Source organism: Chionomys nivalis, chromosome 5 (genome assembly GCF_950005125.1).
Source record: "Chionomys nivalis chromosome 5, mChiNiv1.1, whole genome shotgun sequence".
Taxonomy (NCBI): Eukaryota; Metazoa; Chordata; class Mammalia; order Rodentia; family Cricetidae; genus Chionomys; species Chionomys nivalis.
The window spans coordinates 32,698,800-32,724,104 of record NC_080090.1 but is presented as its reverse complement, the minus strand read 5'-3'; the positions used below and the strand labels follow the sequence as shown (position 1 = coordinate 32,724,104).

The following is a 25,305-nucleotide window of genomic DNA, read 5'->3' as shown; positions in this document are numbered from 1 at the left end:
CACCACCATCTGGCAGGTGTCACATTAGGCTCCATTGAGGACAAATGGGAACCTGTGACAAAATGTTTAATAGCTGTGACCAGGCAAGATGTCAGCTTTGAGAAATGATGACCAAAATGAGTCAGCAGTTTGTCTCTGCCAGGGCTGGAGCTCCAGCGTGGTTGAGCCAGGCCAGACCCTTTCTGTGTGCCACCTCTCCGTTCCTCGATGATTCCAAGGCATGTCAGGCTTTCTGGGTATCCTCTGGCATGCTTAGGAATCCTCACCATAGCCAGGAGCAATGTCCCCAGAAGGAACTTGGCCTCTTAAGCAGTCTGGAAAGAGCTGTCTTCACAGACATCCATGAAGCAAGCCTGAAGGCCAAGAGTAAACGGTCCAAGCCGGAAGGCTAAAAACAAGTCCCCCGAGACCCACAAGACATGCACTCACATCCGTAGGTTGGAAAAAGTAACGTTTTACACCAGCGAGATAATTCAGCAGGTGAAGGTGTTCACTGCCAAGCATGTCAGTCTGTGTTTGATCCATATCTTTAGGCAGACCCAGTGGCTCATGCTGATAATTCGAGCTCTAGAATCCCAGTTTAGACTGAAGGTTCATGAGTTCAAGATTCACCTAGGCTGTGTTGCCAACAGCTCTGTCTCAATACAAAAGATTAAGCTTTTTAAAAAAAATGTGATTTTTTTATTCTTCTCTCATATATTACACCCCAGCTGCACTTTCCCCTCCCTCAACTTATCCCAGCCCCTTCCCTGCACTTCCCCTCTCCCCTAGATCTACTCCTAGGCAACCCAGTGTGAGGAAAAGGGTGCGAAGAGGGTGAAAGAGTCAGAGACAACCTCCATTCTTACTGTTAGGAGTCCCACAAGAACACCAGGTTACACAAACATAACTTATATGCAGAGGGCCTAGCTCAGACCCACGCAGGCTCCCTGATTGTCGAGTCCCTGAGAACCCTGCTTTGTTGATTTTGTGGACTGTGTTCTTGTGTTATCCTGCGGTCTTCCCAGTCTGGTTTAAGGACTGTTTTGTTTCTGAGTCTCCCATAGTGCAGTACATCTCCAGCCTGAATACGAATTTCTTTGATGTGAAAGAATACAGATTCCAGGGCTCCATCACCAGAGTTCCTGATTTGGAAGACCAGGGGCCAATTCACTAAGCTCCCAGATTTGATGAGGCTTCTGGTATGGGCATATACTTTGCCCTTTGAAACCTTTGCATACTAACTGTGCTAGGAGCTGCTTCAGATACAAGAAGAATTCAAAAAGGGGAAAAAGCATAAGGAAACTCTGGGCTGGATTACTTACTACAAAAGGACTATCTCTTCTCTCCAGCTAGATCTCAGGTCCTAGAAATGGATGCCACCAAGAGGCCAACACACACACACATGCACTCCCCCGCCCCCTTCATCTTTAAAATCATTGGCTCGCTCTGAATTTTCATTTCCTCATCTGAGGCCCAGAAGCAGCAGCAACCCACTAGTAGCTATACTATGAGTCTCTCTCATAGCTTCTGGTTATGCCTCCTGTTCCTAGGCCTTGTATGGACACACCCAGGCTGTCACATGTCTGACAGCCTCAGTCACCTTCAGCCTCCTGGTGAGTGGCTCCCAGGATCGCACTTGTAACCTCTGGGACCTGGACCATTTCTCTCGAGTGGCCTGCCTGCCTGTCCACCGGGAAGGGATCTCCGCTATTGCCATCAGTGATGTTTCGGTGAGGCCTTTTTCATTTCTGCGTGTCTGGGTTCACTCACCATGTCTTGGGGTCTACACAAATACTGTGTTGGATAGTACCGCAAAACCCAGGGACAGACATATGCCGGTCATTCCCAAATGTGGATCAGGCCCCATGTGTGCCAACCATCCTCTGCCAGTGGAAGGTAGGCACTAGGGGGTCTTTGCTCTGGTATAGGTACAGCAAGGTTAAACAGGAAGATGTGCCCAGAGTAAGTTACACTCAAGATATAAAGGAGTATTTTAGGAGGCATTAGGGCTCGCTCTCTCCCTGAAGATTACTTCTGAAAGGACATTGCAAAGTTCTATGAGCCACTTGCTGTCACTGGCACCTCTGTGTGTCCTCCGCCAGATGAAATGCACATTTTCTTCATGGAGGCACTGCTGGACAGCCAATCAAAGGTCTCTTATCCAGAGAAACAGGAGCAGTCTTCAGGCTGTCTGCTGTGAAAGTCAAGATGTGGTTAGGAATCAGGATCTTGGAGTAGCCCAAAGCCTGGGCCAGTGTCATAACGCACAGGTTTATTGCGGCTCCATTTCAGAGGTTTCAGTCTGGGCTCAGCTGGCTCGATTGCTTGAGGTCCAAGACAAGGCAGAAAAATACTTAGATGGGGCGTGGCGGAGCAGAGTTGCTCATGGCATGGTATCCAGGAAACAGAGTGCCCCCAAAGAACAGAGACAAGATATACCCTTCAAAGGCATGCCCCCAGTGACCTGTTTATTCCAACTTAGAAAAACCTAGTTTCTACTACATCTCAACAATGCCATCAAACTGTAAATGTCTAAGTGGGTTGATGAGATTTGAAGCCTTGGAAGAAGATAAGTTGGGGTACTTTGGTATACAAACTGGGGGACTGAGCTGGAGAAAGTGCTGGTGAATCTTGCATAGAATAAAGCCAACTCTCACTGCTATAGGGAACCATTGTCTCCTGTGCCGGAGCCCATTTGTCCTTGTGGGATGTCAATGGTCAGCCCTTGGCCAGTATTACCACAGCCTGGGGCCCAGAAGGAACCATAACATGCTGCTGCATAGTGGAGGGACCAGTGTGGGATGCAAGCCATGTCATCATCACAGGGAGTAAGGATGGCATGGTCCGGGTAAGTGTGTTTGGGGGCGCAGAATGAGTACACGGGAGGATAATTGTGTTTATCTCATTTCTTCACTGCCTCCATGGGCCAAGTACCGCATATGAAATTTGAAAGTATTCCATACTAGTTACGTATAGCAAATCAAGGGAAAGGTGGTGCTTTTTCACGGCCAAGAGAAAAATGAGAGACAGGGAGAGAGAATACGGCACTGCACACACATACATACACATATAGTAAAGTATTATAAGGTGTGAAGGTATGAATAATGAATGGTCCAGTTCAGCAGATGATAACACAATACTGAAAAAAAAACAATATGTGAAATGAATCAACCCATTTATCCACTCACTAATCCATCTACCCACATACCTGGTTGTTCATCCCTCGACCCACTGACTTATCCATCCCTTATCTATCCAAGCTTTCAGCAATCTTTCTATCCATCCATTAAACCATCCCATCCAACTATCTAACCATCCGTCTATCCATCTACCCACTTACTTAACTCTTAATCCTGTGCCAAGGATTTTGTATAAGCCACTGCCAGGCACTTTTCCCTGGGACACTCAGGTTTTTGGAAGAGTACATGTAAAATGTTACTCATGTGGAGTGTCTCGTGGCTGAGATAATCAAGAGTACCATGAGCTTAAGAAAGGAGTTTCTGGAAGCCACGAAGAGAGGGAAACACTGAAGCCAGGGGATGAGATCGGAAGAACAGGGCTCAGGTTGTTTTCTCTGAGACTGGCATGGAGGATGAAAGAATGGGAGACAACTGTGAATAACTGAGAGGCTTGCCCACAGTGCTGACCTGTGAGAATACGGGGCTTCTGGGGGAGAAATGGGGTGATGCAGTAGGGCTCAGGAGAAGCACGTACTTCCCTCTGCCAGACAGACCTCGGGAGAGGTGGCGTTTTAGCTGAGCTCTAAGGATGCGGAACAGTTGCTATATTGGGAGTTCAGTCGGCCAGCATGAATGGCAAGAGATGAGCCTGGAGAGAGATGTCCCCAGGAAGATCACCGACAATGTTCTCAGTGAGGGGCACATGACCTGCGTCCTTACCTGGCCAGGAAATAAAAGGTCAAAAAGACCTTGCTTTGGTGGGTATGATCTGAATGCAGACAAGAAAGAGGAACTGGGATGACTGAGCGGTGAGTGCTTCTTCCCTGAGTCTGTAGCAGACACACGGAGGAGGTGACTGTGAGCTCAGCCTTCATTCAGTCAGGGTAGTGACGGGGCTCCTGGAACCTCCTGGCCCCAGCTCTGTGAGGTGCTGGGGAGCACACAGAAACCTTTGAACCGTTGCTGGTTTTGCCTTCAGCGGACATAAGCCACCTGTGATCATCCTGAGGGCTCTCACACACAAGGTTTAGGATCAAACCCAGAAGACAGGTGGGCCTAGAAGATGGCAGAATAAGAAGGCATTCCCTCAGTGACAGCAGGAAAATCGACTGTAGGGTCTAAGTGGTTGACTCAGTGACAATATGACAAGCAGACGGCAGGGTTTAAGGTTAGATAAGGTATAGGAGGAGCTTGGGAGATGGGTCCATGGCTTAAAATATGTGCTCAAGCACGAAGACCTGAACTCACATCTCTGGCACCCATGCAAAAGCTAGGTTTAAAATAAAAAGTGGTTTGTGTGTGAAATCCAGGCATTAGGGGGTGGTGACGAGAGCTTGTTAATTAGCTGGTCTAGCTGAAAGGGCAAGTTCTTCAGTGAGAGCTTCTGTCTCAAAACAGAGGAAGGAGAATGGAAATTAGACACCCGAAGGTGACCTCTGACCTCCACAGGCTTATACATGGGTGCATGTGCCTTCACATCTTCACGTATGCATGTCTGTGATCTCTCTCTCTCTCTGTCTCTCTCTGTTTCTCCCTCTCTCTGTCTCTCTCTCTCTCTGTCTCTCTCTCTCTCTCTCTCACACACACACACACCGAACTGATAAAGGATTGCAGAGAAGAGGAGGAGGAGGAGATCCACTTGAGAGCCTCAGGGAAGAGAATAAAGCCATCCAAACTGCTGTTGTTACAGGCTGAACCACCACAGGGAGGCTGGAGCCTAGATAACCGTTTTCCTGATAATAACACCAGAAGTGAATACTCAGAGCACATCCCCATCTGCCAGCACCCCTTCCCCCAGATGCAAGAGAATGGGGTGGACCACCCTGACCCTGAAGACAGGTCCATTCTACAAAGCATGACATGTTCTCTTTTCTGGACAGATCTGGAAGACAGAGGACGTGAAGATGTCTGTTCCCAGGAAGGCAGTGACAGAAGAGCCCTCCACTGAGCCCCTAAGCCCCAGAGGTACCCGTTTGAGGAGCTTAACTCACGCTGCCCTCCTGTACTCCTCTCTCCCTGTCTTGGTACCAGGGCTGCAGCCCACCCAGAGCGTCTGAGTTTAGGGAGGCCACGGGTGCTCTAGAAAGCGCTGCCAGGGTGGGGACTAGATCCATGACTTTTTGCATTCTGCGATCCCATACGCGACAGACACAGGTCAGAGACAGGATGGTTTACTTTGGCTCATGGTTTCAGGCATTTCAGTCCCTCACTGGGGAGAAGGCACAGTGGCAGGAGTGACTCCATCTGTGGCGGAGGATGTGTGACACGTTAGACGTCCCCATGCAACAGAGCAGGGAGCAGAACATTAGAGCATGACCAGCATTGGGTATGACACAGACAAGTGCCCACCCCGTGACATGTTCCTGCCAAACAGTCTCCATCCCTTACAGGCCCTATGGCCTTCAAAGCAGTGCTGGACTCCGAGCATTCCCAGCATGAACCTGAGAGACACTTCAGATCCAGACAGTGGCAGGGAGGGTATCAGAGAACACTTTGTGTCCTGCAAGCATCTAGTGGATCATGAAGCACCATGAAAAGCCCCACTGAGTCCTTCATTTGGACTATGGTACCCATTGGACAGTGGACAATGACATGGTGGGTGTCAGGTACCCAGGTCTTTGGGGTGTGCATATGCCCTCGTGTTCTTCTTTGATGCTCCCCGATGGTACTGGAAAGCCAGAGTCCACAGCCCGGGATCTGGATGTAACTGGTTAGCATCCTGTAAACAGAAGGGAGGGGCTGTTCTCCCAGTGAGGAGGAGGTGGCTCTACTGTGCCTCAGATGCCCCATTAGCCTTCATTATGTTTCCCTTCCCATTTAGCCATGGGTTTAATACAAATGTAGTGCTCCATCCTGGGACTCAGCCCACGCCCCTGAAAAAGTTCAGTTGATGGGTTGAAAATATCACATGTGTTCCCAGTTATATGTACAACAAGAGGACCTCTATCTGGTGGCAAAGCCTTCTCGTTATAGCAGGTGAGACTGAAACACAAAACCCTTCTGCCATCTCCACCACCCAGGATACCCAGGGCTGAGATTCAGAGAGCATGAGACACTCTGAACCCTCCTACACACCCCTCCTTTCTCATTGCAGTCCTGCACAGCAGACTGTAGCAAGCTGCCCAACATAGAGATAAAGAAACTGAGGCACAGAGCAGCTCAGTAACTTGCCTAAGGTCATCCCCAAAGCTTGCCACCATCCTCACTTCTGCCACTACAGCAGCCACAGTCACCCTGACCTCAAGTGCAATCATGCCATCACCACCAGCAGCACCTGCAATACAATGCAGGTAAAGGCCTCGTCCTCATAGCTGACACTACTTCACTTCCGTCTTTGCCATCATCCCTGCCACCATCACTCCCTCCACTGCAAACATTCCCCCTTTCATCTCCTTCTTTAGAAGACTTCAGTCCAGAGCCAAACTGTCCCTCCTCGGCCCCCAATGAAGGAAGCACATTACCATACTTGGAGAGTTCCCCAGTCGGCCAAGTACTCATGTTAGCTCCAGACCCATGACTGTCCACAGGATCAGACTTTCTCCGACCCCACAGAGCTCCCTTGGCCATGTAGTGACCATTTTCAATTAGTTTGCCTCTATTGCATGTTTTGTGCCTTCCTGATTCATCCAGGCACCCATTTGTGAGTTCTGTAAGCACTCACGGATGTTTGCTGGGGCTCCTCTCTGTCCTACACTCTGTCTAGACTGAAAATCCCATCCTTCGGCATTTCCAGCAATTGGCTGGTAATCTGGGTTGAGTCAGAGCATAGACATCATCAAACCAAGAGCCGTCTCCAGGTCAGTGTCCTTGTTCCTCCAGCGTGACTCGAGGCCATGAGGAGGGCCTGGCCGTGTGCTCTGTGTTTCTCTGGAGAGCAACATTTCCACCCCCTCCCCTGCTTCTGTCCCCCTGGAAGGATCCAGCTCAGGCATCCTTTTCCCTTGGCTATTTGTGAAACGCGTCTCATGTACACATGTATGACACTGAAAGTCACAGGACCTACATAGGTCTCGGGATCAACTGCCCTTCAGAGCCAGAAGTGTGAGCTCAGGTCCTGGCCGACAGATCCTCAGTGCATGGTGGAGGACCCCAGCTTCTCTTAGGTACCAAGAGTAACGGCCATGTAGTCTGGCGAACAGGAAGGAGACTAAGCTGGAGACCCAACTCCGTCCCTCACAACTGGTGTGGCCCTGTTTCTTTTCGGCTAGTTGAGAATATCCCCCTGTGACTCCAGTCATGCAGGGTGCTGGGGACAGAGAAATAGTAGACAAAAATCTACTCTACAGAGTTCATTCCTCAGACCTCTAAAACTTTTCTCTTTGAATATAGCGATGATGACATTAGGGGAATTACAAGATGGTTTCTGGCTGGCAGGGAGTTCCAGGATCCGCATTGTCCCCCTGCTGTCTGTCCTGACCTGGGGGTCACAGCTGCCCTGCGGAACTGACAGTTAGGAGCAGGGTTACAACTCAGATGAGCCGACAAGGTGGGGGTGGGGCACACAGAGTTAACAGAAAATTGGATTGCGCCTCTGTTGAAGTCAACAAATCTGAGAACAAATTTGTGAACATAACCCACTGGAGGTCTCTAAGAAGGAAGCACGATGCCCTCATCATATTGCTCAAAGCCGTTTTGTTGGGAAGGGATCAGAATTAAGCACGGCATGCGAATATTTGCATATGTGTCCTATTGGTGCATATGTTATTGCACCCCTCAAATGTCTTAAGGGGCACGAGAGGAGATCTGTAAACGCTGAGGATGCGCACTTCAGGCAGCCGTAATCTCATTTCTGCCCGGAACGCATTTATTCCTCATTTGCAGTAAGAACACCACCACCGAAAGTATGATCTGCTTCCGAAAGCAGCTCCTAGATCTGGACTCAGGGAAAGCGTGATGTTTGGAGCTGTGCTCAGATTTCCAAGTGTCTGTCCCTTCCTACGAGCCGTGTTCTCTACTCATATCCTCGTGTGTCCCCTGGTGCACTGAACCTCTGCACCCCTAAGTGGCCAATTCAGCACCACTGGGGGTGCGGTGCCATTCAGGCCCTGAGACAATGACGTGTCTCGTAGGGACGTGCCCACATGCTGTTTCTCCATCTCACCCTTCACGTTGAAGGAATTGCTGTCTGTCTCCAAATGTAGTCATTAGAATGAGTGAAGTAACAATCATTGAGTTATATTTTTTTGAGAAAATTCTCTCAGCATTTAATTATTGGTTGGGCGTGAGAGGATTTCGCTAAGTTGATAATGCAGACTTTATGTAATTTATTTTTACTAGGCAATTACAGGCTGCATTACACCCTGGCAGCAAGGTATTGTGGGGCATCTTATTAAGCATAAAGCCAGTAAACACTGATGAGCAATTTTGCTGAACTAGGCATGCAATTTAGAAAGCAATAATACACAAATCCAATTTGGTACACAATGGATACCGCGGCACGTCAGCACATGTAACTATCACAGCCTGCAAATTAAATTGGGACGGCCCTTTTTGCAACAGCACAGGCCAAGATTAAATATATTTTCCCCCTCAATTTAACAAGTTGCTGACCACAAATATAAATGTTAGTATCTGTGTGGTCCTATGCATGGGGTGCATATGGGCTTGTCCGTGAAGCCACGGGGCACTCTAACTTTTTCTTTCTTGTGCTTTCCACAGGGCACAAGTGGGCCAAAAACCTTGCCCTGAGCCGAGAGCTGGATGTCAGTGCTGCTTTGAGTGGCAAGCCTAGCAAGACAAGCCCGGCTGTGACAGCTTTGGCCATAACTAGGTAAGAGCAGACGGCCTTCTCCAGGACTCCAGCAGAGGGCGCTACAGTCAACTTTGCCAATTTCCAGTATTTCCAGCTGAGTTTAAATTATCAGACCCAGGAAGGTCACATCACTGCAGGGACCCAAGCAAACCCATCTTGTTGTTAATCCCTATATGTCCTTGATCTCTATTTCATGAATATGCAGCTTCATGAAGAACTGCAAATGCTAGGGAAGTATATTGTGTAGTTTTGTCTTGAAGAGGTCCTGTTGTCCTGAATCCCAATAGTCATTATAACTTACTGATGACGACCATTGTACTTTGAAGTCCCTTATCCAATGAAGAGTAGTCTCAAAGATGACATTGGGTTCTCGTTATTTTAGCTGTCATGGTGACCCAGTTAACCCTTCTAAGGAGTTTCAATCTCAAGAGCAGCTGGTTTTCTATCTTTCTTTCCTCTCTCGCTGGCCTACCATCGCCCTCTGAAGTCCTCGGTGTGAGGAATTCAGTAGTTTGGATGCCAGGCTTGCCTGAGTGGGATGATATGGTCGTGGGACTAGAAAAGAGCAGACCTGAGGTCCTCGCTGGTGCACATGCTAATCCTACATCAGAGATGTAGCTCCATCCTTTCTCAGCCAGATGTTCTCCCAGAGATGGAGAGATGGAGGGAGAACTCAGCCAACTCCTTAGAACCTCGGCTTTCCCCCAGGGCCTCTGGATCTGCAACAATCCCCTCCCAAAGCTCCCACCCCCATCCTCGGGTCCATACAGGGTCCATTTCTTCCACTCCCCCATCAGCATCAGAGGAGACAGGACAGAGGAGCTTCCACCGTGTCCTGGATACAGCCCCATACACTGTTTTCCCAGGTGCTGGCTAGGATGTGTGGGTCTCAGACGATGAACTCCAATGTTCTTATCTTTTCTTTTTCTTCTCAAGAAACCAGACCAAGCTCTTGGTTGGCGACGAGAAGGGGAGGATCTTCTGCTGGTCAGCTGATGGGTAGGAGCACACTAATGCTGAAAGCACTGGCATTGAAGCTGGGTGTCTCAGGGCCTGCAGCGGCAGGCTGCTGGCATCCAGGTGATGTGTCGCCTGGCCCTATACCCAGAGCAAGCTTTTTTGGGGAACTCTCCTCCCACAGTTCTCAAGGACACCTGATGATTTGTACTGTATACCCCAAACATCTCTGGGGTTCACAAGACTTCTGTATGAGGATGCTGGTAGACATTCCTGTGGAAACTGACCAGCTGGTGACAAGTTGTGCAGGAAATTGATGTGTGACTCATCTACAAAGGCTTACTGTGCTAGAAAAGAAAGGAGCGGGTATTGGTTCATGGAAGCCTTTCTGCGGTCTATTTTATTAAAACACCATTTCCCAAATGGAAGGCTGCTTAAGCGTCACCTCACCCTGTTTTGTCTGAATTCTTATAAGTCAACAAGTTCACGAGTTGTGTTGACCGCTGCTCAATCAAGGGCCACACACGACTGTCACCTGACCCTGACACGGGCGGCCTCAGGCAGGGCAATACACCAGGCCTGGGCATCCCTACCCCAACTTTACAGTAAAAGCGGTGGTTCCCAGCCAGGCCCTGCCTTGGCTAGCTTGACCCTCTGTCCATTTCTAACTGGACACCAAATGTCCCCAACCCTCACATTGATTGTGAGCTGTTCCTCATCTTGGAGAAGTATTTAATGGACTAAAACTCAGGTAGCTGGGCCGGGCATTGGTAGCGTATGCCTTTACTCTCAGCACTTGGGAGGCAGAAGCAGATGGATCGCTGTGAGTTTAAGGCCAGCCCCATCTACAGAGCGAGTTCTACGACATCTAAGGCTACACAAAGAAATCCTGTCTCAAAAAAAAAAAAAAAAAAAAAAAAAAAAAAAACACAAATCAAAACCAATAACATCAAGAATCTCAGGTAGCTGCAGGTACATGGGGAGGGGGGTTGGAAGCAGCTCAGCTCCTTTTCTGAAAGCATATTCTTCTGGGGCCCAAGCAGGGATATGATTCCTTTGCATGTTTCTCCAAGCCTGAAGAGGCTATGGCGGTTGTCTTTACTCCCTTAAACCCAGCCCTAGGGGTGGTAGGAAAATGAATTTGGTGTCTGGTGGCTTTGGATCACCCCACCTTTAAGGAGCAGTGAACCAACTTACAGATAAATATTAAGGAAGGTGAGGTGGTATACGGCCATGGCAAACACAGCAAAAGAGTGCAGTTAGGGCATCCTGGTTTATCTCTGAACTTCAAGGGCTTAGCAGTGGGGAAAGCTGGGGGACGAGCCAATTCATAAGTCCAGGATACCCCTCTCTGGATGGGAAGGGCTCTTGTCTGACCCTGGGGTCAAGGATCATGCCACCCCCCACATCATCTGCATGCACTATTAGCAAACAGTCCATTTGCAATGCCGTGTCCGGCTGGGACTGCGCCAAAGGGCCATAATTATAACATCAGGGAGCCCTGCTCCCCAGGAAAGCCAAGAAGTATGCCATAAATACCAGGACTGGGTCTGCTGTCAGTTTTCAAAACACAATCTATACCATTATCAGGGCTGACAGGCTTGTTGGTCCAAAGTCTGCCTTCCATTCATTCATGCCAGTAGAATTTTTACCTTTCATTTGCCCCATTCCAAATGGTTCTGGGATTCCCCACCCCAGCCACAGCCTCCTCCTGCTGTGTCTGTTCTCCCAAGGGGAAAATGGGGAGACAGGTTTGAGTCTTCTTGCTAGCGTTTTTGGGCTGAGATGTCAATGCAAACAAATGGGACTTGGGTGAGAGAGATAGCATAAGATATCCCATGCCATAGGTAGGTACAGGTGACATTTCAGCTGCCTGCTTGCTTAGGCTGCTTGCTATCAGAGTACCCCATCCTGAGTGGCTTAAGTGGCAGAGATTCATTTCACAGTTCTTGGGGCTGGAAGTTCAAGATTAAGGTGCGAACAGGCTTGGTTCCTTCTGGGGCTTTCTTCAGATAGCACTTTCTCCTTTACCTCTGTGAGCCTGTGCCCTGCTATCTTCTGAGAATGACACCAGTCATAGTGGATTAGACTCTGGGCATGTTGGGCTGCAGAAAGGAAGAACGGACCAAGGGAGAACGGATGGACGAAGGGAGAACAGATGGACCAAGAGAGAACGGATGGACCAAGGGAGAATGGATGGACCAAGGGAGAACGGATGGACCAAGGGAGAATGGATGGACCAAGGGAGAACGGATGGACCAAGGGAGAATGGATGGACCAAGGGAGAAGGGATGAACCAAAGTGAAAGCTGTTGCTCTGATCAAAGGCTTGGAGGTTGTTGAAGGGCAGTGTGAGTAGAGTAAGAAGCCGAGATGGATGTCCTCTCCCAGGGAGCAGGTCCCCAAGAGTCAAATAGGCAATGATTGTGTCACAAGTAGATGTACCATGGTAGCAAATGGCCTAGAGTCGATGGTTCCAGGAGCAACACAGCCTGAGTGCCACCAGCAGGTCCAAGCAACCACCCCTCTCTGTGTGGAGTGAAGTAAAACAGAAAGAAGGTTGGGAGGAAGTTAGAGGAGTCGTGTGTGGATGTTAGCAGATGTTAGCACAGGGCTAGGATGTGGCCAGTGGAAGGCGGATGCTGGGGCATCCAGGAGCTGATGGAGATGCTGTGAGGACACAGAGGGGCTGCAAGTGGAGAGATCACTATGGAGAGGAACGGGACAGGCTGGAAGAACTGGCCACCGCTGTGTGTCTGGGAATATTTGGTGACACCTGGTAACAGGGTTCTGGGGGGCTGTTACTTGCAGGAGGAAAATGACTTTGGGTTGACCTGGAAGAGGACATAAATGTCCCTGAAGCATTAAACATGAGACTTTACTGCAGGCTCATGAGACGTTCATCTGCTGGTCCAGGGAGAGAGGGTTACAAACAGCAGAGCCATGCTAGTCTGAGATAGAGAAGCCCCATCTAGTAGAGCTAACACCAGAGATTCACAGCAGCTGTGGCATTCATGGCGGCTCCAACAGTTCATCCCGCTCATAGTAGACATCTTGGTTGGATAGAGGGAAGTCAGGGCAGAGGCCTGGAAATGGATGAGAGGGAGAGGATTTGGCAGCACGCCCACAGGTGAAGGACATTCTGGCAGGACAGGAGTATCAGCTGCTGGTGATAAGGACCACACAGATCCCGGCCACCGTGCAGGGGTCTGAGCAGGGGACATCACAAACCTTCAGGCACAGATGGCACCTGAGACTGAGGTAGAAAGGTAGTTCCGTTAAGTGCATGGGTGACAGAGCCTGACACCATTCATTCTTAGGGTGTCTGCTTCCTATCCATTTCAGCTTGTTTTTGTATCTTTAAAACAGGACTCTGGTGGATGTCCCAAACTTGTGAGATTGAAATAATAAAATGATGGACTGTAAAGTAAGGAATATTATGTGATATATTATTTATCATAAATTTAATGAGATTCTAGGAAATAGAGCCAACTCAGACTGATGGCCATGCATGGTGCAAGCTTTTTTTTTTTTCTCTTTTCTTTTTCACATGTCTGCTCACTAGTTTACCTTGCTGAGCCTGCCCTGTGCTGGAGTTCAGGGAACAGAGTTCTGTTACTTGACTGAGGAGAGACTCAGGGGACAAGAGGCAACAGGGGTGAGGGCAGCAGGTACGCTGGCCTCCCCAGCTGCATCTCAGGCCACTGCAGCCCTGCACACTGGATAGTATTGCCCAGAAGCATGCTGGGGTGAAATCCAGGCTTTCGGGAGTCCTGGAATCATGCAGAGGTGGCTGTCTCCTCATCCCACCCGGCTGGCCAGATGGCTGCAGATCCAAGGCCTCAGAGGTCAGAAACCCACATTTCACCAGTTGTAGGAGGAGGGCCCACTTGTTCATCCCAGCTGCCTGGCTAGCTTGCCCCAAAATAACCACACAGAAATTGTATTAATTAAATCACTGCTTGGTCCATTAGCTCTTATTTCTTATTGGCTAACTCTTACATCTTAGTTTAACCCATTTCTAAGCTGTGTATCGCCATGTGGCAGTGGCTTACCAGAAAAGTTTCAGCATGTCTACCTCTGGCCATGGATCTATGCTGTCCCTCTGACTCTGCTTTCTTCCTCCCAGAATTCAGTCCTGTCTTCTCTGCCTACCTAAGTTCTGCCTATCAGGCCAAGGCAGTTTCTTTATTCACTAACCAATAGAAACAACACACAGAGGGGACTGCCTCCTATTCAGTTGAGCTGCCTTTCATCACAACTTCCTAAAATTGTGGCCCCAACCCCATCCCACCAGGTGATTCCACGGCTCCTGCTCATTCCACTGAGATGAGCACCTTTGTTCCCCAGAGAAGTGTCAGCTCTGGTCACACACCCCCAGAACATGCTCCTGCCCAGTCATTTGACACAGAGGCATACTCGGGGCCTCCCTCAGTCTGCTACATCCTCTGAGGAATGAGGAAAGGCAGCTGGGCAGTTGGACTCTTTCTAACTCTAGGACTGAGGAGAACAGGGCTCACCAAGAAAGCACAAGGTTGGCATTATGGTGGGCATATGAATTCTGGGAATGGGCTTCATCCAAAGGCTCAGGCCAGACCCCTCTCTGAGTCTGGACAGGCCTGACTTTACCTGAGACAAGCACACACAAACCAAGTATTTCCCAGGAGATTCAACTTTAACCAGGTATCTTGTGTTTCTACTTGCCAAATGAGGAAGCTGCCGCCTGGACAGGGAGGTGGCTATCGTAACACTATGGATGACAAATGAATTGCCTATGTAGAGAAAACTGGCATTTAAAAGTGGAAGCCCAAAGAGGGCCCCATGAGGTCTTGGTACCACCAAGCTACTAGTACTTCTAGGTTCCTCTGGAAATCTTTTAGGGGCCACAGCATCCTGATTGACACTGGCCCCTGTCCTTCATTCCTTCATGCTCCGGAAGAGAAATTCAATCCCTGCAAGAGACAGCAACTGGCTGGTCCAAGCCAGCAGCAGGAGCCAGTTTGGAGAACTCGGTCACAGGACCTGGAGAGAACTCAGGGATTGGATTTGCCCACATTAGAATGCAGCCAGACAGGGCATGTTTGGGGATGAATAGACCCTTCGGATGTAAATCTAGATAAAACTTACTTAGTATGAAAATCAGATCTCTCTGAGCCCAAATCAGCTTTCCATCAGTAGATTCTCGGGTACACATCACATGTCAGTGCGAGGTAGGCATGTGTTTGAGCATGGGGGTGTGTGTCCACCTGTGTGCCCTGGAGGTTTAGAGAACACGGGTGTTTGCCTTGACCTGAGATCTCTGACTGCCCCCAAACTGCTGTGTCCTGTGACATCCTTATCCATGACGTTTCCCTGTGCTTTGCCAGGACTGCTTCACGTTATAGTTACGGTGAGAAAGGGCAACAAGCCACCCCACCGGTGCCATGAAGTGATGCTTTGCAGCCTGAGGTCTGCACAGGCTCTGGGCACCAAGGAGTTCTCACTGGCATAGGGATAATGTTACCTTCCTCTGAAGCACCTGGTAAGCCACTCAGACACTCACCTGTCTTGCACAGGGTTCATTGAGTATATGGTCTATGCCAAGCTGAGAGGCTGATGTAAAAGGACCAGGTCCAGGCTCAGATGCCCAACACACAGATCTTCAAAGTCTGTGGCCATTGTGGCTCACACATGACCCCAAGCTCTGTCACTTCAAACATGGAGAAAGACACAGAGGAGAGAGGCCTTGCTCAAGGCTAGAGCACAGGACTGGACAGAGGCCGAAGTGGTCAAATTTAAAGCCCAGGATGCCCTCTGCAGTGCACAGGAACACTGCCCCTTGGTGAACCATGGGCAGAGGAAACTCCAAAACTCTGCATGTAGGATCTGGAGCCTCAACATTGCACCTAAGAATGACTGAACTTACACCTCATCACAGAAAATCTCTGCTTGGTACATAGGCACACAGAAAGCATCTCAATGTCATTGTCATTAGGAAAATGCAAAGGAGAGCTGGGCATATTGGCACAGGCTGTCTGTCGTTTCAGCAAGTAGAGGCAAGAGGATAAGGTCATCCTTAGCTACTTAGTGAGTTCAAAGCCATCCCAGTATACTTGAGACTCAAAATATTTTTTAAAATAAATGTTTGGTTAGGAATTTTTCATGACTGTTTCTATTTCCTTAGGGATTATAGGTCTATTTAAGTTGTTTATCTGGTCTTAGCTCAATTTTGGTATATGGCTTATCAAGAAATTTGTTCTTTTTTTAAAGATGTTCCAATTTTGTGAAATATAGATTTTTGAAGTATGACCTAATGATTTTCTGGATTTCCTCAGTGTCTGTTGTTATGTCCCCTTATCATTTCTGACTTTATTAATTTAGATATTCTCTCTCTGCTTTCTAGTTAGCTTGGATAAGGGTTTATCTACCTCGTTGATTTTCTCAAGGAACCAGCTTTTTGTTTCATTGATTCTTTGTATTGTTCTTTTTGTTTTTATTTTATTTGTTTCAGTCCGTTGAGTATTTCCTGCTGTCTACTCCTCTTGGGTATGTTTGCTTCTTTTTGTTCTACAACTTTCAGGTGTACTGTTAAGTCACAGTATGTGATTTTTCCAAATTCTTTTTGCATGCATTTAGCGCTATGCACTGTCCTCTTAGCGCTGCTTTCATTGTGTCCCATATGTTTGGGTACGCTATGCTTTCATTTTCATTGAATTCTGGGAAGTCTTTAATTTCTTTCTTATTTCTTCTTTGGCCCATTGGCAATTCAGCTGAGAGTTGTTCCGTTTCCGCGAGTTTGGAAGCTTTCTGTTATTTGCGTTGTTTATCGAACTCCAACTTTAATCCATAGTGATCTGATAAGATACAGGGAGCTATTCCATTCTTTATAAATCTGTTGAGACATGCTTTGTGACTTAGTGTCTGGTCAGTTTTAGAGAAGTTTCCATAGGGTGCTGAGAAGAAGGTATATTCTTTTGTATTTGGGTGAAATCTTCTGTAGATGTCTGCTTAGAAAGAAATCAGAGAAACATCAACCTTCACAACAGCCACAAAGAATATAAAATATCTTGGGGGAACTCTAACCAAACAAGTGAAAGACCTGTATGACTAGAATGTCAAGTCTTTGAATAAAGAAATTAAAGAAGATATTGGAAGATGGAAAGATCTCCCATGCTCATGGATCAGTAGGATTAACATAGGGGAAATGGCAATCTGACCAAAAACAATCTACAGAACCAATGCAATCCCCATCAAAATTCCAACATAATTTTTTACAGACCATGAAAGAACAATATTCAACTTTATATGGAAAAACAAAAACTCAGGATAGCTAGAACAATCCTGTACAATAAAAGAACTTCAAGAGGTATAACCATTCCTGATTTTAAGTTCTACTATGGAGCTATAGTAATAAAACCAACATGGTATTGGCATAAAAACAGACAGACAAAATAAATAGAATAGAAGACCCAGATGTTAATCCACACACCTATGAACACCTAATTTTTGACAAAGAAGCTAAAATTATACAATGGGAAAAGAAAACATTTCAACAAATGGTGCTGGCATAACTGGATGTCAACAAGTAGAAGACTGAAAATAGATTCATATCTATCCCAGGAACAAAACTTACATCCAAGTGGATCAAAGACCTCAACATAATCTAGTTACACTGAACCTGATAGAAGAGAAAGTGGGAAATAGCCTTGAATGCATTGCCACAGGAGACCACTTCTTGAATAGAAAGCCAGTAACACAGACATTAAGACTGACAATAAATGGGACCTCCTGAAACTGAACAGTTTCTGTAGGGCAAAGGACATTGTCAATGAGACAAAATGGCAGCCTACAGAATGGGAAAAGGTCTTCACAAGCCCTACATCCAACAGAGTGCTGATCTCCAAAATATATAAAGAACTTAAGAAACTAGACATCAAAAGCCAAATTCAGTTTTAAAATGGGGTAAAGATTTAAATAGTGATTTCTCAACAGAAGAATCCCAAATGGCAGATACACTTAAAGAAATGTTCAAAATTCTTATCCATGAGGGCAATACAAATCAAAATGACTCTGAGATTTCATCTTACACCTTTCAGAATGGCTAAGATCAAAAATACAAGAGACAGCTCCTGATGCTGGAGAGGATGTGGGGTGAAGGGAACATGGCTGGTGGGAGTGCAAACTTGTACAGTCACTTTGGATATCAATATGGAGGTTTCTCAGAAAATTGAGAATCAACCTATGTTAAGACCCAGCTATACCACTTTTGAGTATATACCATAAGGATGGTCAATCGTACCACAAGGACATGTGCTCAACTATGTTCATAGCAGCATTATTAGTCATAGCCAGAACCTGGAAACAACCTAGATGTCACTCACCCGAAGAACGGACAAGGAAAATGTGGTACATTTACACTATGGAGTATTACTCAGCTGTTAAAAACCATGAAATCAAGAAATTTGAAGGCAAATGGTTGGAGATAGAAAAAAAAATTATCCTGACTGAGGTGATCCAGACCCAGAAAGACAAGCATGGTATGCACTTGTTTAGAAGTGAATGATAGTGGTAAAGGACAGCTATGCTATCCACATCCCAGGGAAGATGGGAAAAAAGGAGGGCTCAAGCAGGATGCCCAGATTTCCCATGGAAGAGGAAATAAAAAAGATTGTGTGGGAATGTTGGGAGCAATGAGACCCCAGATCCTGAATTTCTTGTAAACTACTTGTTTTCCCCTGATCTAAGTGTCTACACTGCTCTGAGCAGGAGACCTTCAGGAGTTCCTGATGGCAGGAGAGTGGTTTCTGGTGGGCTGGCTGGGGGCGTGGCTATCTCTACATAATCTGGCCCTGAACACAATAAAGGGGGCATTCTTGGGGAATTCAAGGATGACCCGTGTCACTATCTCTCTGTCTGTGTGTGTCTGTGTATTTTAACCTCCAGCCCCCTTGCCCGAAGCTCGCGAACTGGGTGCCAGTGCACAGTGCAGACACAGGGGCGCGATGTGCGGCATGGGAAGACTAGGGGCAGGTAGAGATGGGACCCCGAGGGATAGGGTTGGGGTAGATGAGGGGATACTGAAAGAGAGGACTGGAAAAGGAGCATTTCGGGATCAGGTAGAAACCCGAGGCAAGGGAAACTCCCAGGAATCTACAAAGATGACCCCAGCTATGGTGGATGTGTAGTCTGAATTGGTCTTCTCCTGTAACTGGGTGGGACTTCCAGTGGAGGGAATGGGAGACTGGCCAGCCACACAACCTTTGACCTACAGTCTGTCTGGCCTGTGGTATGTGCAGGGGTAAGGATGGTGCAGACATTGTGGGAATGGCCAACCAAAAATTGGTCCAACCTCAGATCCATACCAAGAGAGTGAGCCCACCCCTGCCACTGCCTGGTGTGCTAGGTACCAGAGGTCAGATGGCAAAGAGACAGAACCAAACATGATTAGAAAAAAATATCAACATAGTGATGCCTAACGATATTCTGCTATACTTAGAAAATGTTGACTACCCCAATTGCCATCAGAGAGCGTTCATTCAGTAACTGATGGAAACAGATGCAGAGACCCACGGGCAAGCATTGGGCAGAGCTTGGGGGATCCTGTTGAAGATAGGGAAGAGGGATTGTACCAGCCAGGGGGACCAAAAACATCATAGGGGAACCCACAGAAACAACTAACCTGGGCTCATAGGTACTCCCAGAATCTGAACCCCAAGCCAGGAAGCCTAAACGGGATCAACCTAGGCCCTCTACAAATGTGTGACAGTTGTGTGGTTTGGTCTACTTGTGGGACTCTAGCCGGGGGGCAGGAGCTGCCCGTAAGGCTTTGGCTGGCTTTTAGGAACCTATTCCTCAAACTGGGTTGCCTTGCCCAACCTTGGTATAAGGGGAGGAGCCTAATCCTACCTCAATTTGGTATGCTGTGCTTTGTCGATATCCATGATATCCACGGGAGAAGTGGGTTGGTGGGGGAGGGGCAAAGGAGGTTGGGGGGAGAGTGGGAGGAGCTGGGGAAAGGGAAACTGAAGTCAGAATGTAAAATAAATGAATAAATTGAATTAATAAAAATGATTAGAAGTAAGTAAGGGAAAGAGAAGGAAGAAAGGAAGGAAGGAAGAAGGGAGTGAGGGAGGGAAAGGAAGGAAGGGAAAAAGAGGAAGAAAGTGAGGAATAGAGGGAAGGAGGAAGGAGAAAGGAAGCCCATGGAACCGAGTGACACCGTGCAGCACTTGTACAAACAGCGAGCACTCAGAAAACAGAGCACACTGAGAGCTGGCCAGGGCCGAAGGGACCCTGGGCTCTGCACAGCCCTGGGATGTAAAATGGTGCAAACACCTGCTTGAAAGAAGTGCGGTCTTCAGAATGTGAAGCAGCAATAGAAAAACCGCAAGTGCTGCTGCGTGGGTGATCCGGTTGTGCCTCCCAAAGCCACAGTGAACAGAAAGCAGAAGTCTAGAATGCATAGACTCCCCTCAGCCGGGAGCACCATTGCTGCGCAGCTCTGCAGACTGAGCATCCAGGGCTTCAGACTGGAGCTGAAGCTACACCGTGCTCCCCAGTATCGCATGAGCCCAGGACCAGAGTGAAATCCGAGTCTGAGGTTCATTTTCTATGTTCTGCATTTCATGCCCACACATGAAAGTTGAAAACTCCTCCCCTGAGCATCACATGGTAGATGAGGGTGGCTGTGTTCTGTATTATGGATAAAACATAGAATTTTCTATCATTTTATGTGACAAAATGACTGTCTTCAAACATTTAAAAATGTAAAATAAATAAATAAATAAACACTTTTTACCCTTGGGCTATATTTTCAGGGTTGAGACTGGGTCAGTGTCCAAGGCAACATGAGAAACTCTTTAGAGAGCTTTAAAGATTGAGATGGCAAAGTCAACTCCAAGTTGAGGGGGTGTCATTACTTATTTCTGTGTGCGGTATGGTGTAATTTCGGTCAGCAAGGTTGAGGAGCACATGCACAGAACTCAGAAGGCCCTGTAGCAGGGCCAGTGGGTAAAGGACACTTCAGGGACTGCAAGTAGGTGACAGGCACAAGAAAAGCGGTACAGGGGTCCCCTCTGCCTTTGACATGTGTCACCTGGACAGCACAAGGCAGGGGACACTTTGTATGTTTGAGCAGCCCCAATGCTCACAAGGGTAGTGCTTTCTCTCCGCAGTCCTTGTGCCAAGCTCAGCCAACTGCGACAGAAGGATGCTGACTGGCTGCTGCAAAGAGCAGGAAACTCGGGCACCCCTCACTTGAGCTAGATGATCAGAAAGAGTGCGTCCCCGGCATGGGAACAGCCAGGTATACATCTTAGTACAGATACAGGTTGCTGCAAGAAACAGAAATGCCCAGTGGGATCCTGGTGGGACATGGTAGTGGCAGAGACCAGGCCAGAGAGAAGAAAGAAGACATTGGTGGCCATGTCAGGTGACCCTATCCACACATGTTGAACAGGTAACTCTTAATACTGCTGAATGACATAGGCAGAGCGTCCCACTGCCCTAATCCCGTTGACACTGGCTTACTTCTTAGGTTTTTCTTCTGTCTCTGGGTCCTTCCACCTGACACATGCGGGTCCTTTGAGGCAGAGCACGGTGCAGCTGCAATCAACAAACCGGGAGGTGATGGAGGAAGGTCATTGGCTAATAAAGAAACTGCCTTGGCCCATCTGATAGGGCAGAATTTAGATAGGTGGAGTAAACAGAATAGAATGCTGGGAGGAAGAGGAAGTGAGCTCAGATGCAGGGCAGCTCCTCTGAGAGACAGACGCCATGCTCTCCTCTCCAGAGCAGACACGATGAAGCTCTGACCCAGGATGGACGTAGGCTAGAATCTTCCCGGTAAGCGCACCTTGGGGTGCTACATACATGAACAGAAATGGGCCAAGCAGTGTTTAAAAGAATAGAGTTTGTGTGTCGTTATTTTGGGGCATAAGCTAGCCAGGCAACCATGAGCCGGGCTGTGGGAAGAGGCCCGCAGCTCCCTACTACAGATGGCGCCCAGACGTGGATGACTGAATCCACTGAAAGCCTGAGAAAGCTTGGGAAAGAATAAAGCATGTTTTCTTGGTAGCAGCAATTTCTTGGTTTTGTTCTGCTTGCTAGAGGCAAGCAAGCGCTCTCATCTAAGAGAGGCTTCCTGACTCAGCTTCAGCTGTGAAACTTTGCAGCTCATTTAAGAGGTCCTGCCACGAAATACTTAAAACGGTGTTGGTGAAAAGCTGAAGGCATGCTTTTCGGTTTTCAGCCGTAGCAGGAAAAAAGTTGTGCTGTTTTAAAATGCCGGCTTTCTGGGCCATCCTGCCAGGGCAAACTCTGACTGTTTGAGGCAGGAGGGCTGACTACAGAGAGAGGACTTGAATGTTGTCTGTGGATATAGTATTGCAGCTTGTTTGCTGGCAAGGACCTTGAAACGCCACAGAGTTGTGGTGATAAACATGGCTACAGCCAGTACCTCAGCCATGAGGCTGGAAAGCAAAGAAATGGGCTGAATCCAGCCGTCAAAGCCACGGCTTTCGTCCTACTGATATTGCTTGGTAAATTAAAGACTCATGTGGTCAGAAAAAGAGAGATATACAGTAAAGAGAGATTCAAAGACAAAGAAAACTTTAAATGATTTACAGTGTGTTTAAAAATATATGCAGGCTGAAAGTTAAAGTTCCTAAAAGTAAAATAAGGAAGAAAGAGAGTAGTTGGGTGTGGTAGTATACACCTTTAATCCCCAACACTTGGAAGGCAGAGGGAAATTTACCTCTGTGACTTTAAGGTGTGGTAGCACACGCCTTTAATCCCAATGCCTGGAAGGCAGAGACAGAAGGATCTCTGAGAGTTCAAGGACAGTCTGGTCTACAGAGTTATTCCAGGACAAATATATACAGAGAATATAAAACAAAAGTAAAAGTAAACAAAATAGAGTTAAAATAAAGCTGCACAAAGATGGAAAATACACAGAGAATCTTGATACTGTATGCTATTATGCTCTCTTTGAATTGTTTTAATGCTGAGAAAGGAGCAACAGATGCTAAAAGATATTTGTTTATAAATGCTGCTGAACTAATCCAAGATAGATATTTTCAAAATACCTTGACTTCAGAATTTGGATCTAAGGATATGATACTTTGGAAAAGAGTTTCTTTTTTTGTTTTCACAGAGGATGAGACCCTGTCGATTTTTTCTATTCCAATATGGTATGATAGACCACGTCCTCCTGAAGGGTTGCTGTGAACACCTTCAAAAAATTACTTTTCTCAACTGCCGACTGAGAGGAACCTAGCACACAGGTTATACCATGAAAGACTTGATTAACAGCGCCCCCATTCAGCAGGAAGCAGTTTAGAGAGAAAAAACTGCGCCCATGTTCCCATATATTGTTTATAAATGTTCTTTTACATTTAAAGGGGGAGATGATATAGATGTGAATAATTTGCATTGATATGAATCTTGGTTTACTGATATTAATTTAAGGTCAATTTTATTATATGTATATGTATTTCTGATATTAAGGTATTGTGATTGTGTAGTTCACTTAAAAATGTAATGTATATAGGTTGTTAATGGATAATTATCAATAATAGTCAAGTTTGTAGTCATGTTAGATTTTCTAGATGTGCATGCATATATTTCAGATAGGCATTCATCATATCTTTCAAAGGCTAGAGAATATGGTATTTTAAATGTTTTAATAACTTAGGGTTTTTCATGACAATGAGACACTCTGCTCCTGGCAGCACCAATCTACTTCAAGCAGAAGATGGGCATCGAAGAGGCACCTTATGGAGTTTGATAGCCATTTGGGCAAGAAACTGCTCTTGCCTGGACTATTGCATAAACTGGACACAAAGAACCCACAGAGAGAGGACTGCTGAACTTGCCTAAAGGTGAGATGATCTCTCAGGGTTCCTGATTTATGAAAGAGTCTGCGAGACATTCTGTAGGACACAGCAGATAGTGACTGAACTGCCTTTGAAACTTCCTGCTTCATGGAAAAGTCTGCTGGATACTATGGGCCTGAAGGCTGAAGATGGATGCCCCAACAGTACAGAGAAACTTTGGGTGACTGTCCAGGCAGTGAGATGTCTCTGTCATTTCTAGAGTTTAGAAGTTGCTTACTTTTTGTTTGCTTAGGTAATATTGTATTCTTCTGGAGTCTTTGATAGAGTTGAAGAATAGATAGATAGTTATAGTTTTCTTTAGTTATGATAAAGATAAAATAGATGTAAATATTGTAACTGTAATTCTTACTTGATAACTGTTTTGCTATATGCAATTTTGCTATGTTAGAGCCTTTCCTTTTTGTTTAAACAGAAAAAGGGGAAATGATGGAGGAAGGTCATTGGCTAATAAAGAAACTGCCTTGGCCCATCTGATAGGGCAGAATTTAGATAGGTGGAGTAAACAGAATAGAATGCTGGGAGGAAGAGGAAGTGAGCTCAGATGCAGGGCAGCTCCTCTGAGAGACAGACGCCATGCTCTCCTCTCCAGAGCAGACACGATGAAGCTCTGACCCAGGATGGACGTAGGCTAGAATCTTCCTGGTAAGCGCACCTTGGGGTGCTACATACATGAACAGAAATGGGCCAAGCAGTGTTTAAAAGAATAGAGTTTGTGTGTCGTTATTTTGGGGCATAAGCTAGCCAGGCAACCATGAGCCGGGCTGTGGGAAGAGGCCCGCAGCTCCCTACTACAGGGAGGTCCTCTCTAGCCTCCTCCCTGTGATATCTGAAGTCAGCTCCCTACCCTCCAAGGCCCTGCCATCTTCTCTCTCAGGCAATAGCTGCTTTCCCTGGCGAGACATCCCTGTGGACTGAGACCAGGCCAGGATAAAAGCTGCGCTAGAGGACGGCTGTGAAAAATAACACAGACGGCCAGCTGCGCCATTTCCTGTACAACCCATAATTAGGTTAGATAAGAAACTAGCTGTGTCTAAGTGCTATAAATGTCTATATTAAGCTCTTTTGAAAGTGCCGAGCACTTTGACATTTGAGAGTTCAGAGTAATTGAGGTATTGAAATAAAATTGCTTCTGTTATTTAAAAGGTCATTACGGTCTTCGGCTAGATATACGACGACTATTTTCCACTCTAGTGAGCCGTTCTCTCTGGTACAATTAGTGTCGCTTGAGTAGAGGCCTGCCAGGGAGACTCCCACACAGCAGCCCCCACCAGAGGCCCGAGGTAGCCAAGCAAATGTGTGGAGAGGAGGGAAGAAGGAAAAGCCTCTGACACCCCAAATCCACGAACTCAGCACCTGCTGACAGATGCCTCTGCACTGGTTCAGTCCGTGTAGCTTGTGCTCTCCGTCATCCCAAGGATGCCACCACAGGCAGAACAGTGCAGAACTGGCCACCCCCAGGTAAACAGTAGGGATGGGATTTGTGGGGGAAGGAAGAGGCCTGAGGGATGGGATTGGGGGGGGGAGGCCTGAGCAGGCCACGATAAGCATGAGCAGGCCATGGG

General features: G+C 47.1%; 1 protein-coding gene across 1 annotated transcript in view; it reads left to right on the top strand.

Annotated features, from left to right (window-relative positions):
* The window catches only part of Wdfy4 (WDFY family member 4), a 226,542-nt gene extending 216,265 nt beyond the window's left edge, over positions 1-10,277 (top strand). Inside the window, exons 57-61 of the mRNA XM_057770469.1 lie at positions 1,533-1,712; positions 2,648-2,830; positions 5,042-5,126; positions 8,820-8,931; positions 9,850-10,277. Coding sequence (XP_057626452.1) covers positions 1,533-1,712; positions 2,648-2,830; positions 5,042-5,126; positions 8,820-8,931; positions 9,850-9,916 — 627 coding nt within the window. The 3' untranslated portion in view covers positions 9,917-10,277. The remainder of the gene's footprint in view (positions 1-1,532; positions 1,713-2,647; positions 2,831-5,041; positions 5,127-8,819; positions 8,932-9,849) is intronic.
* Positions 10,278-25,305: the final 15,028 nt, after the last annotated feature.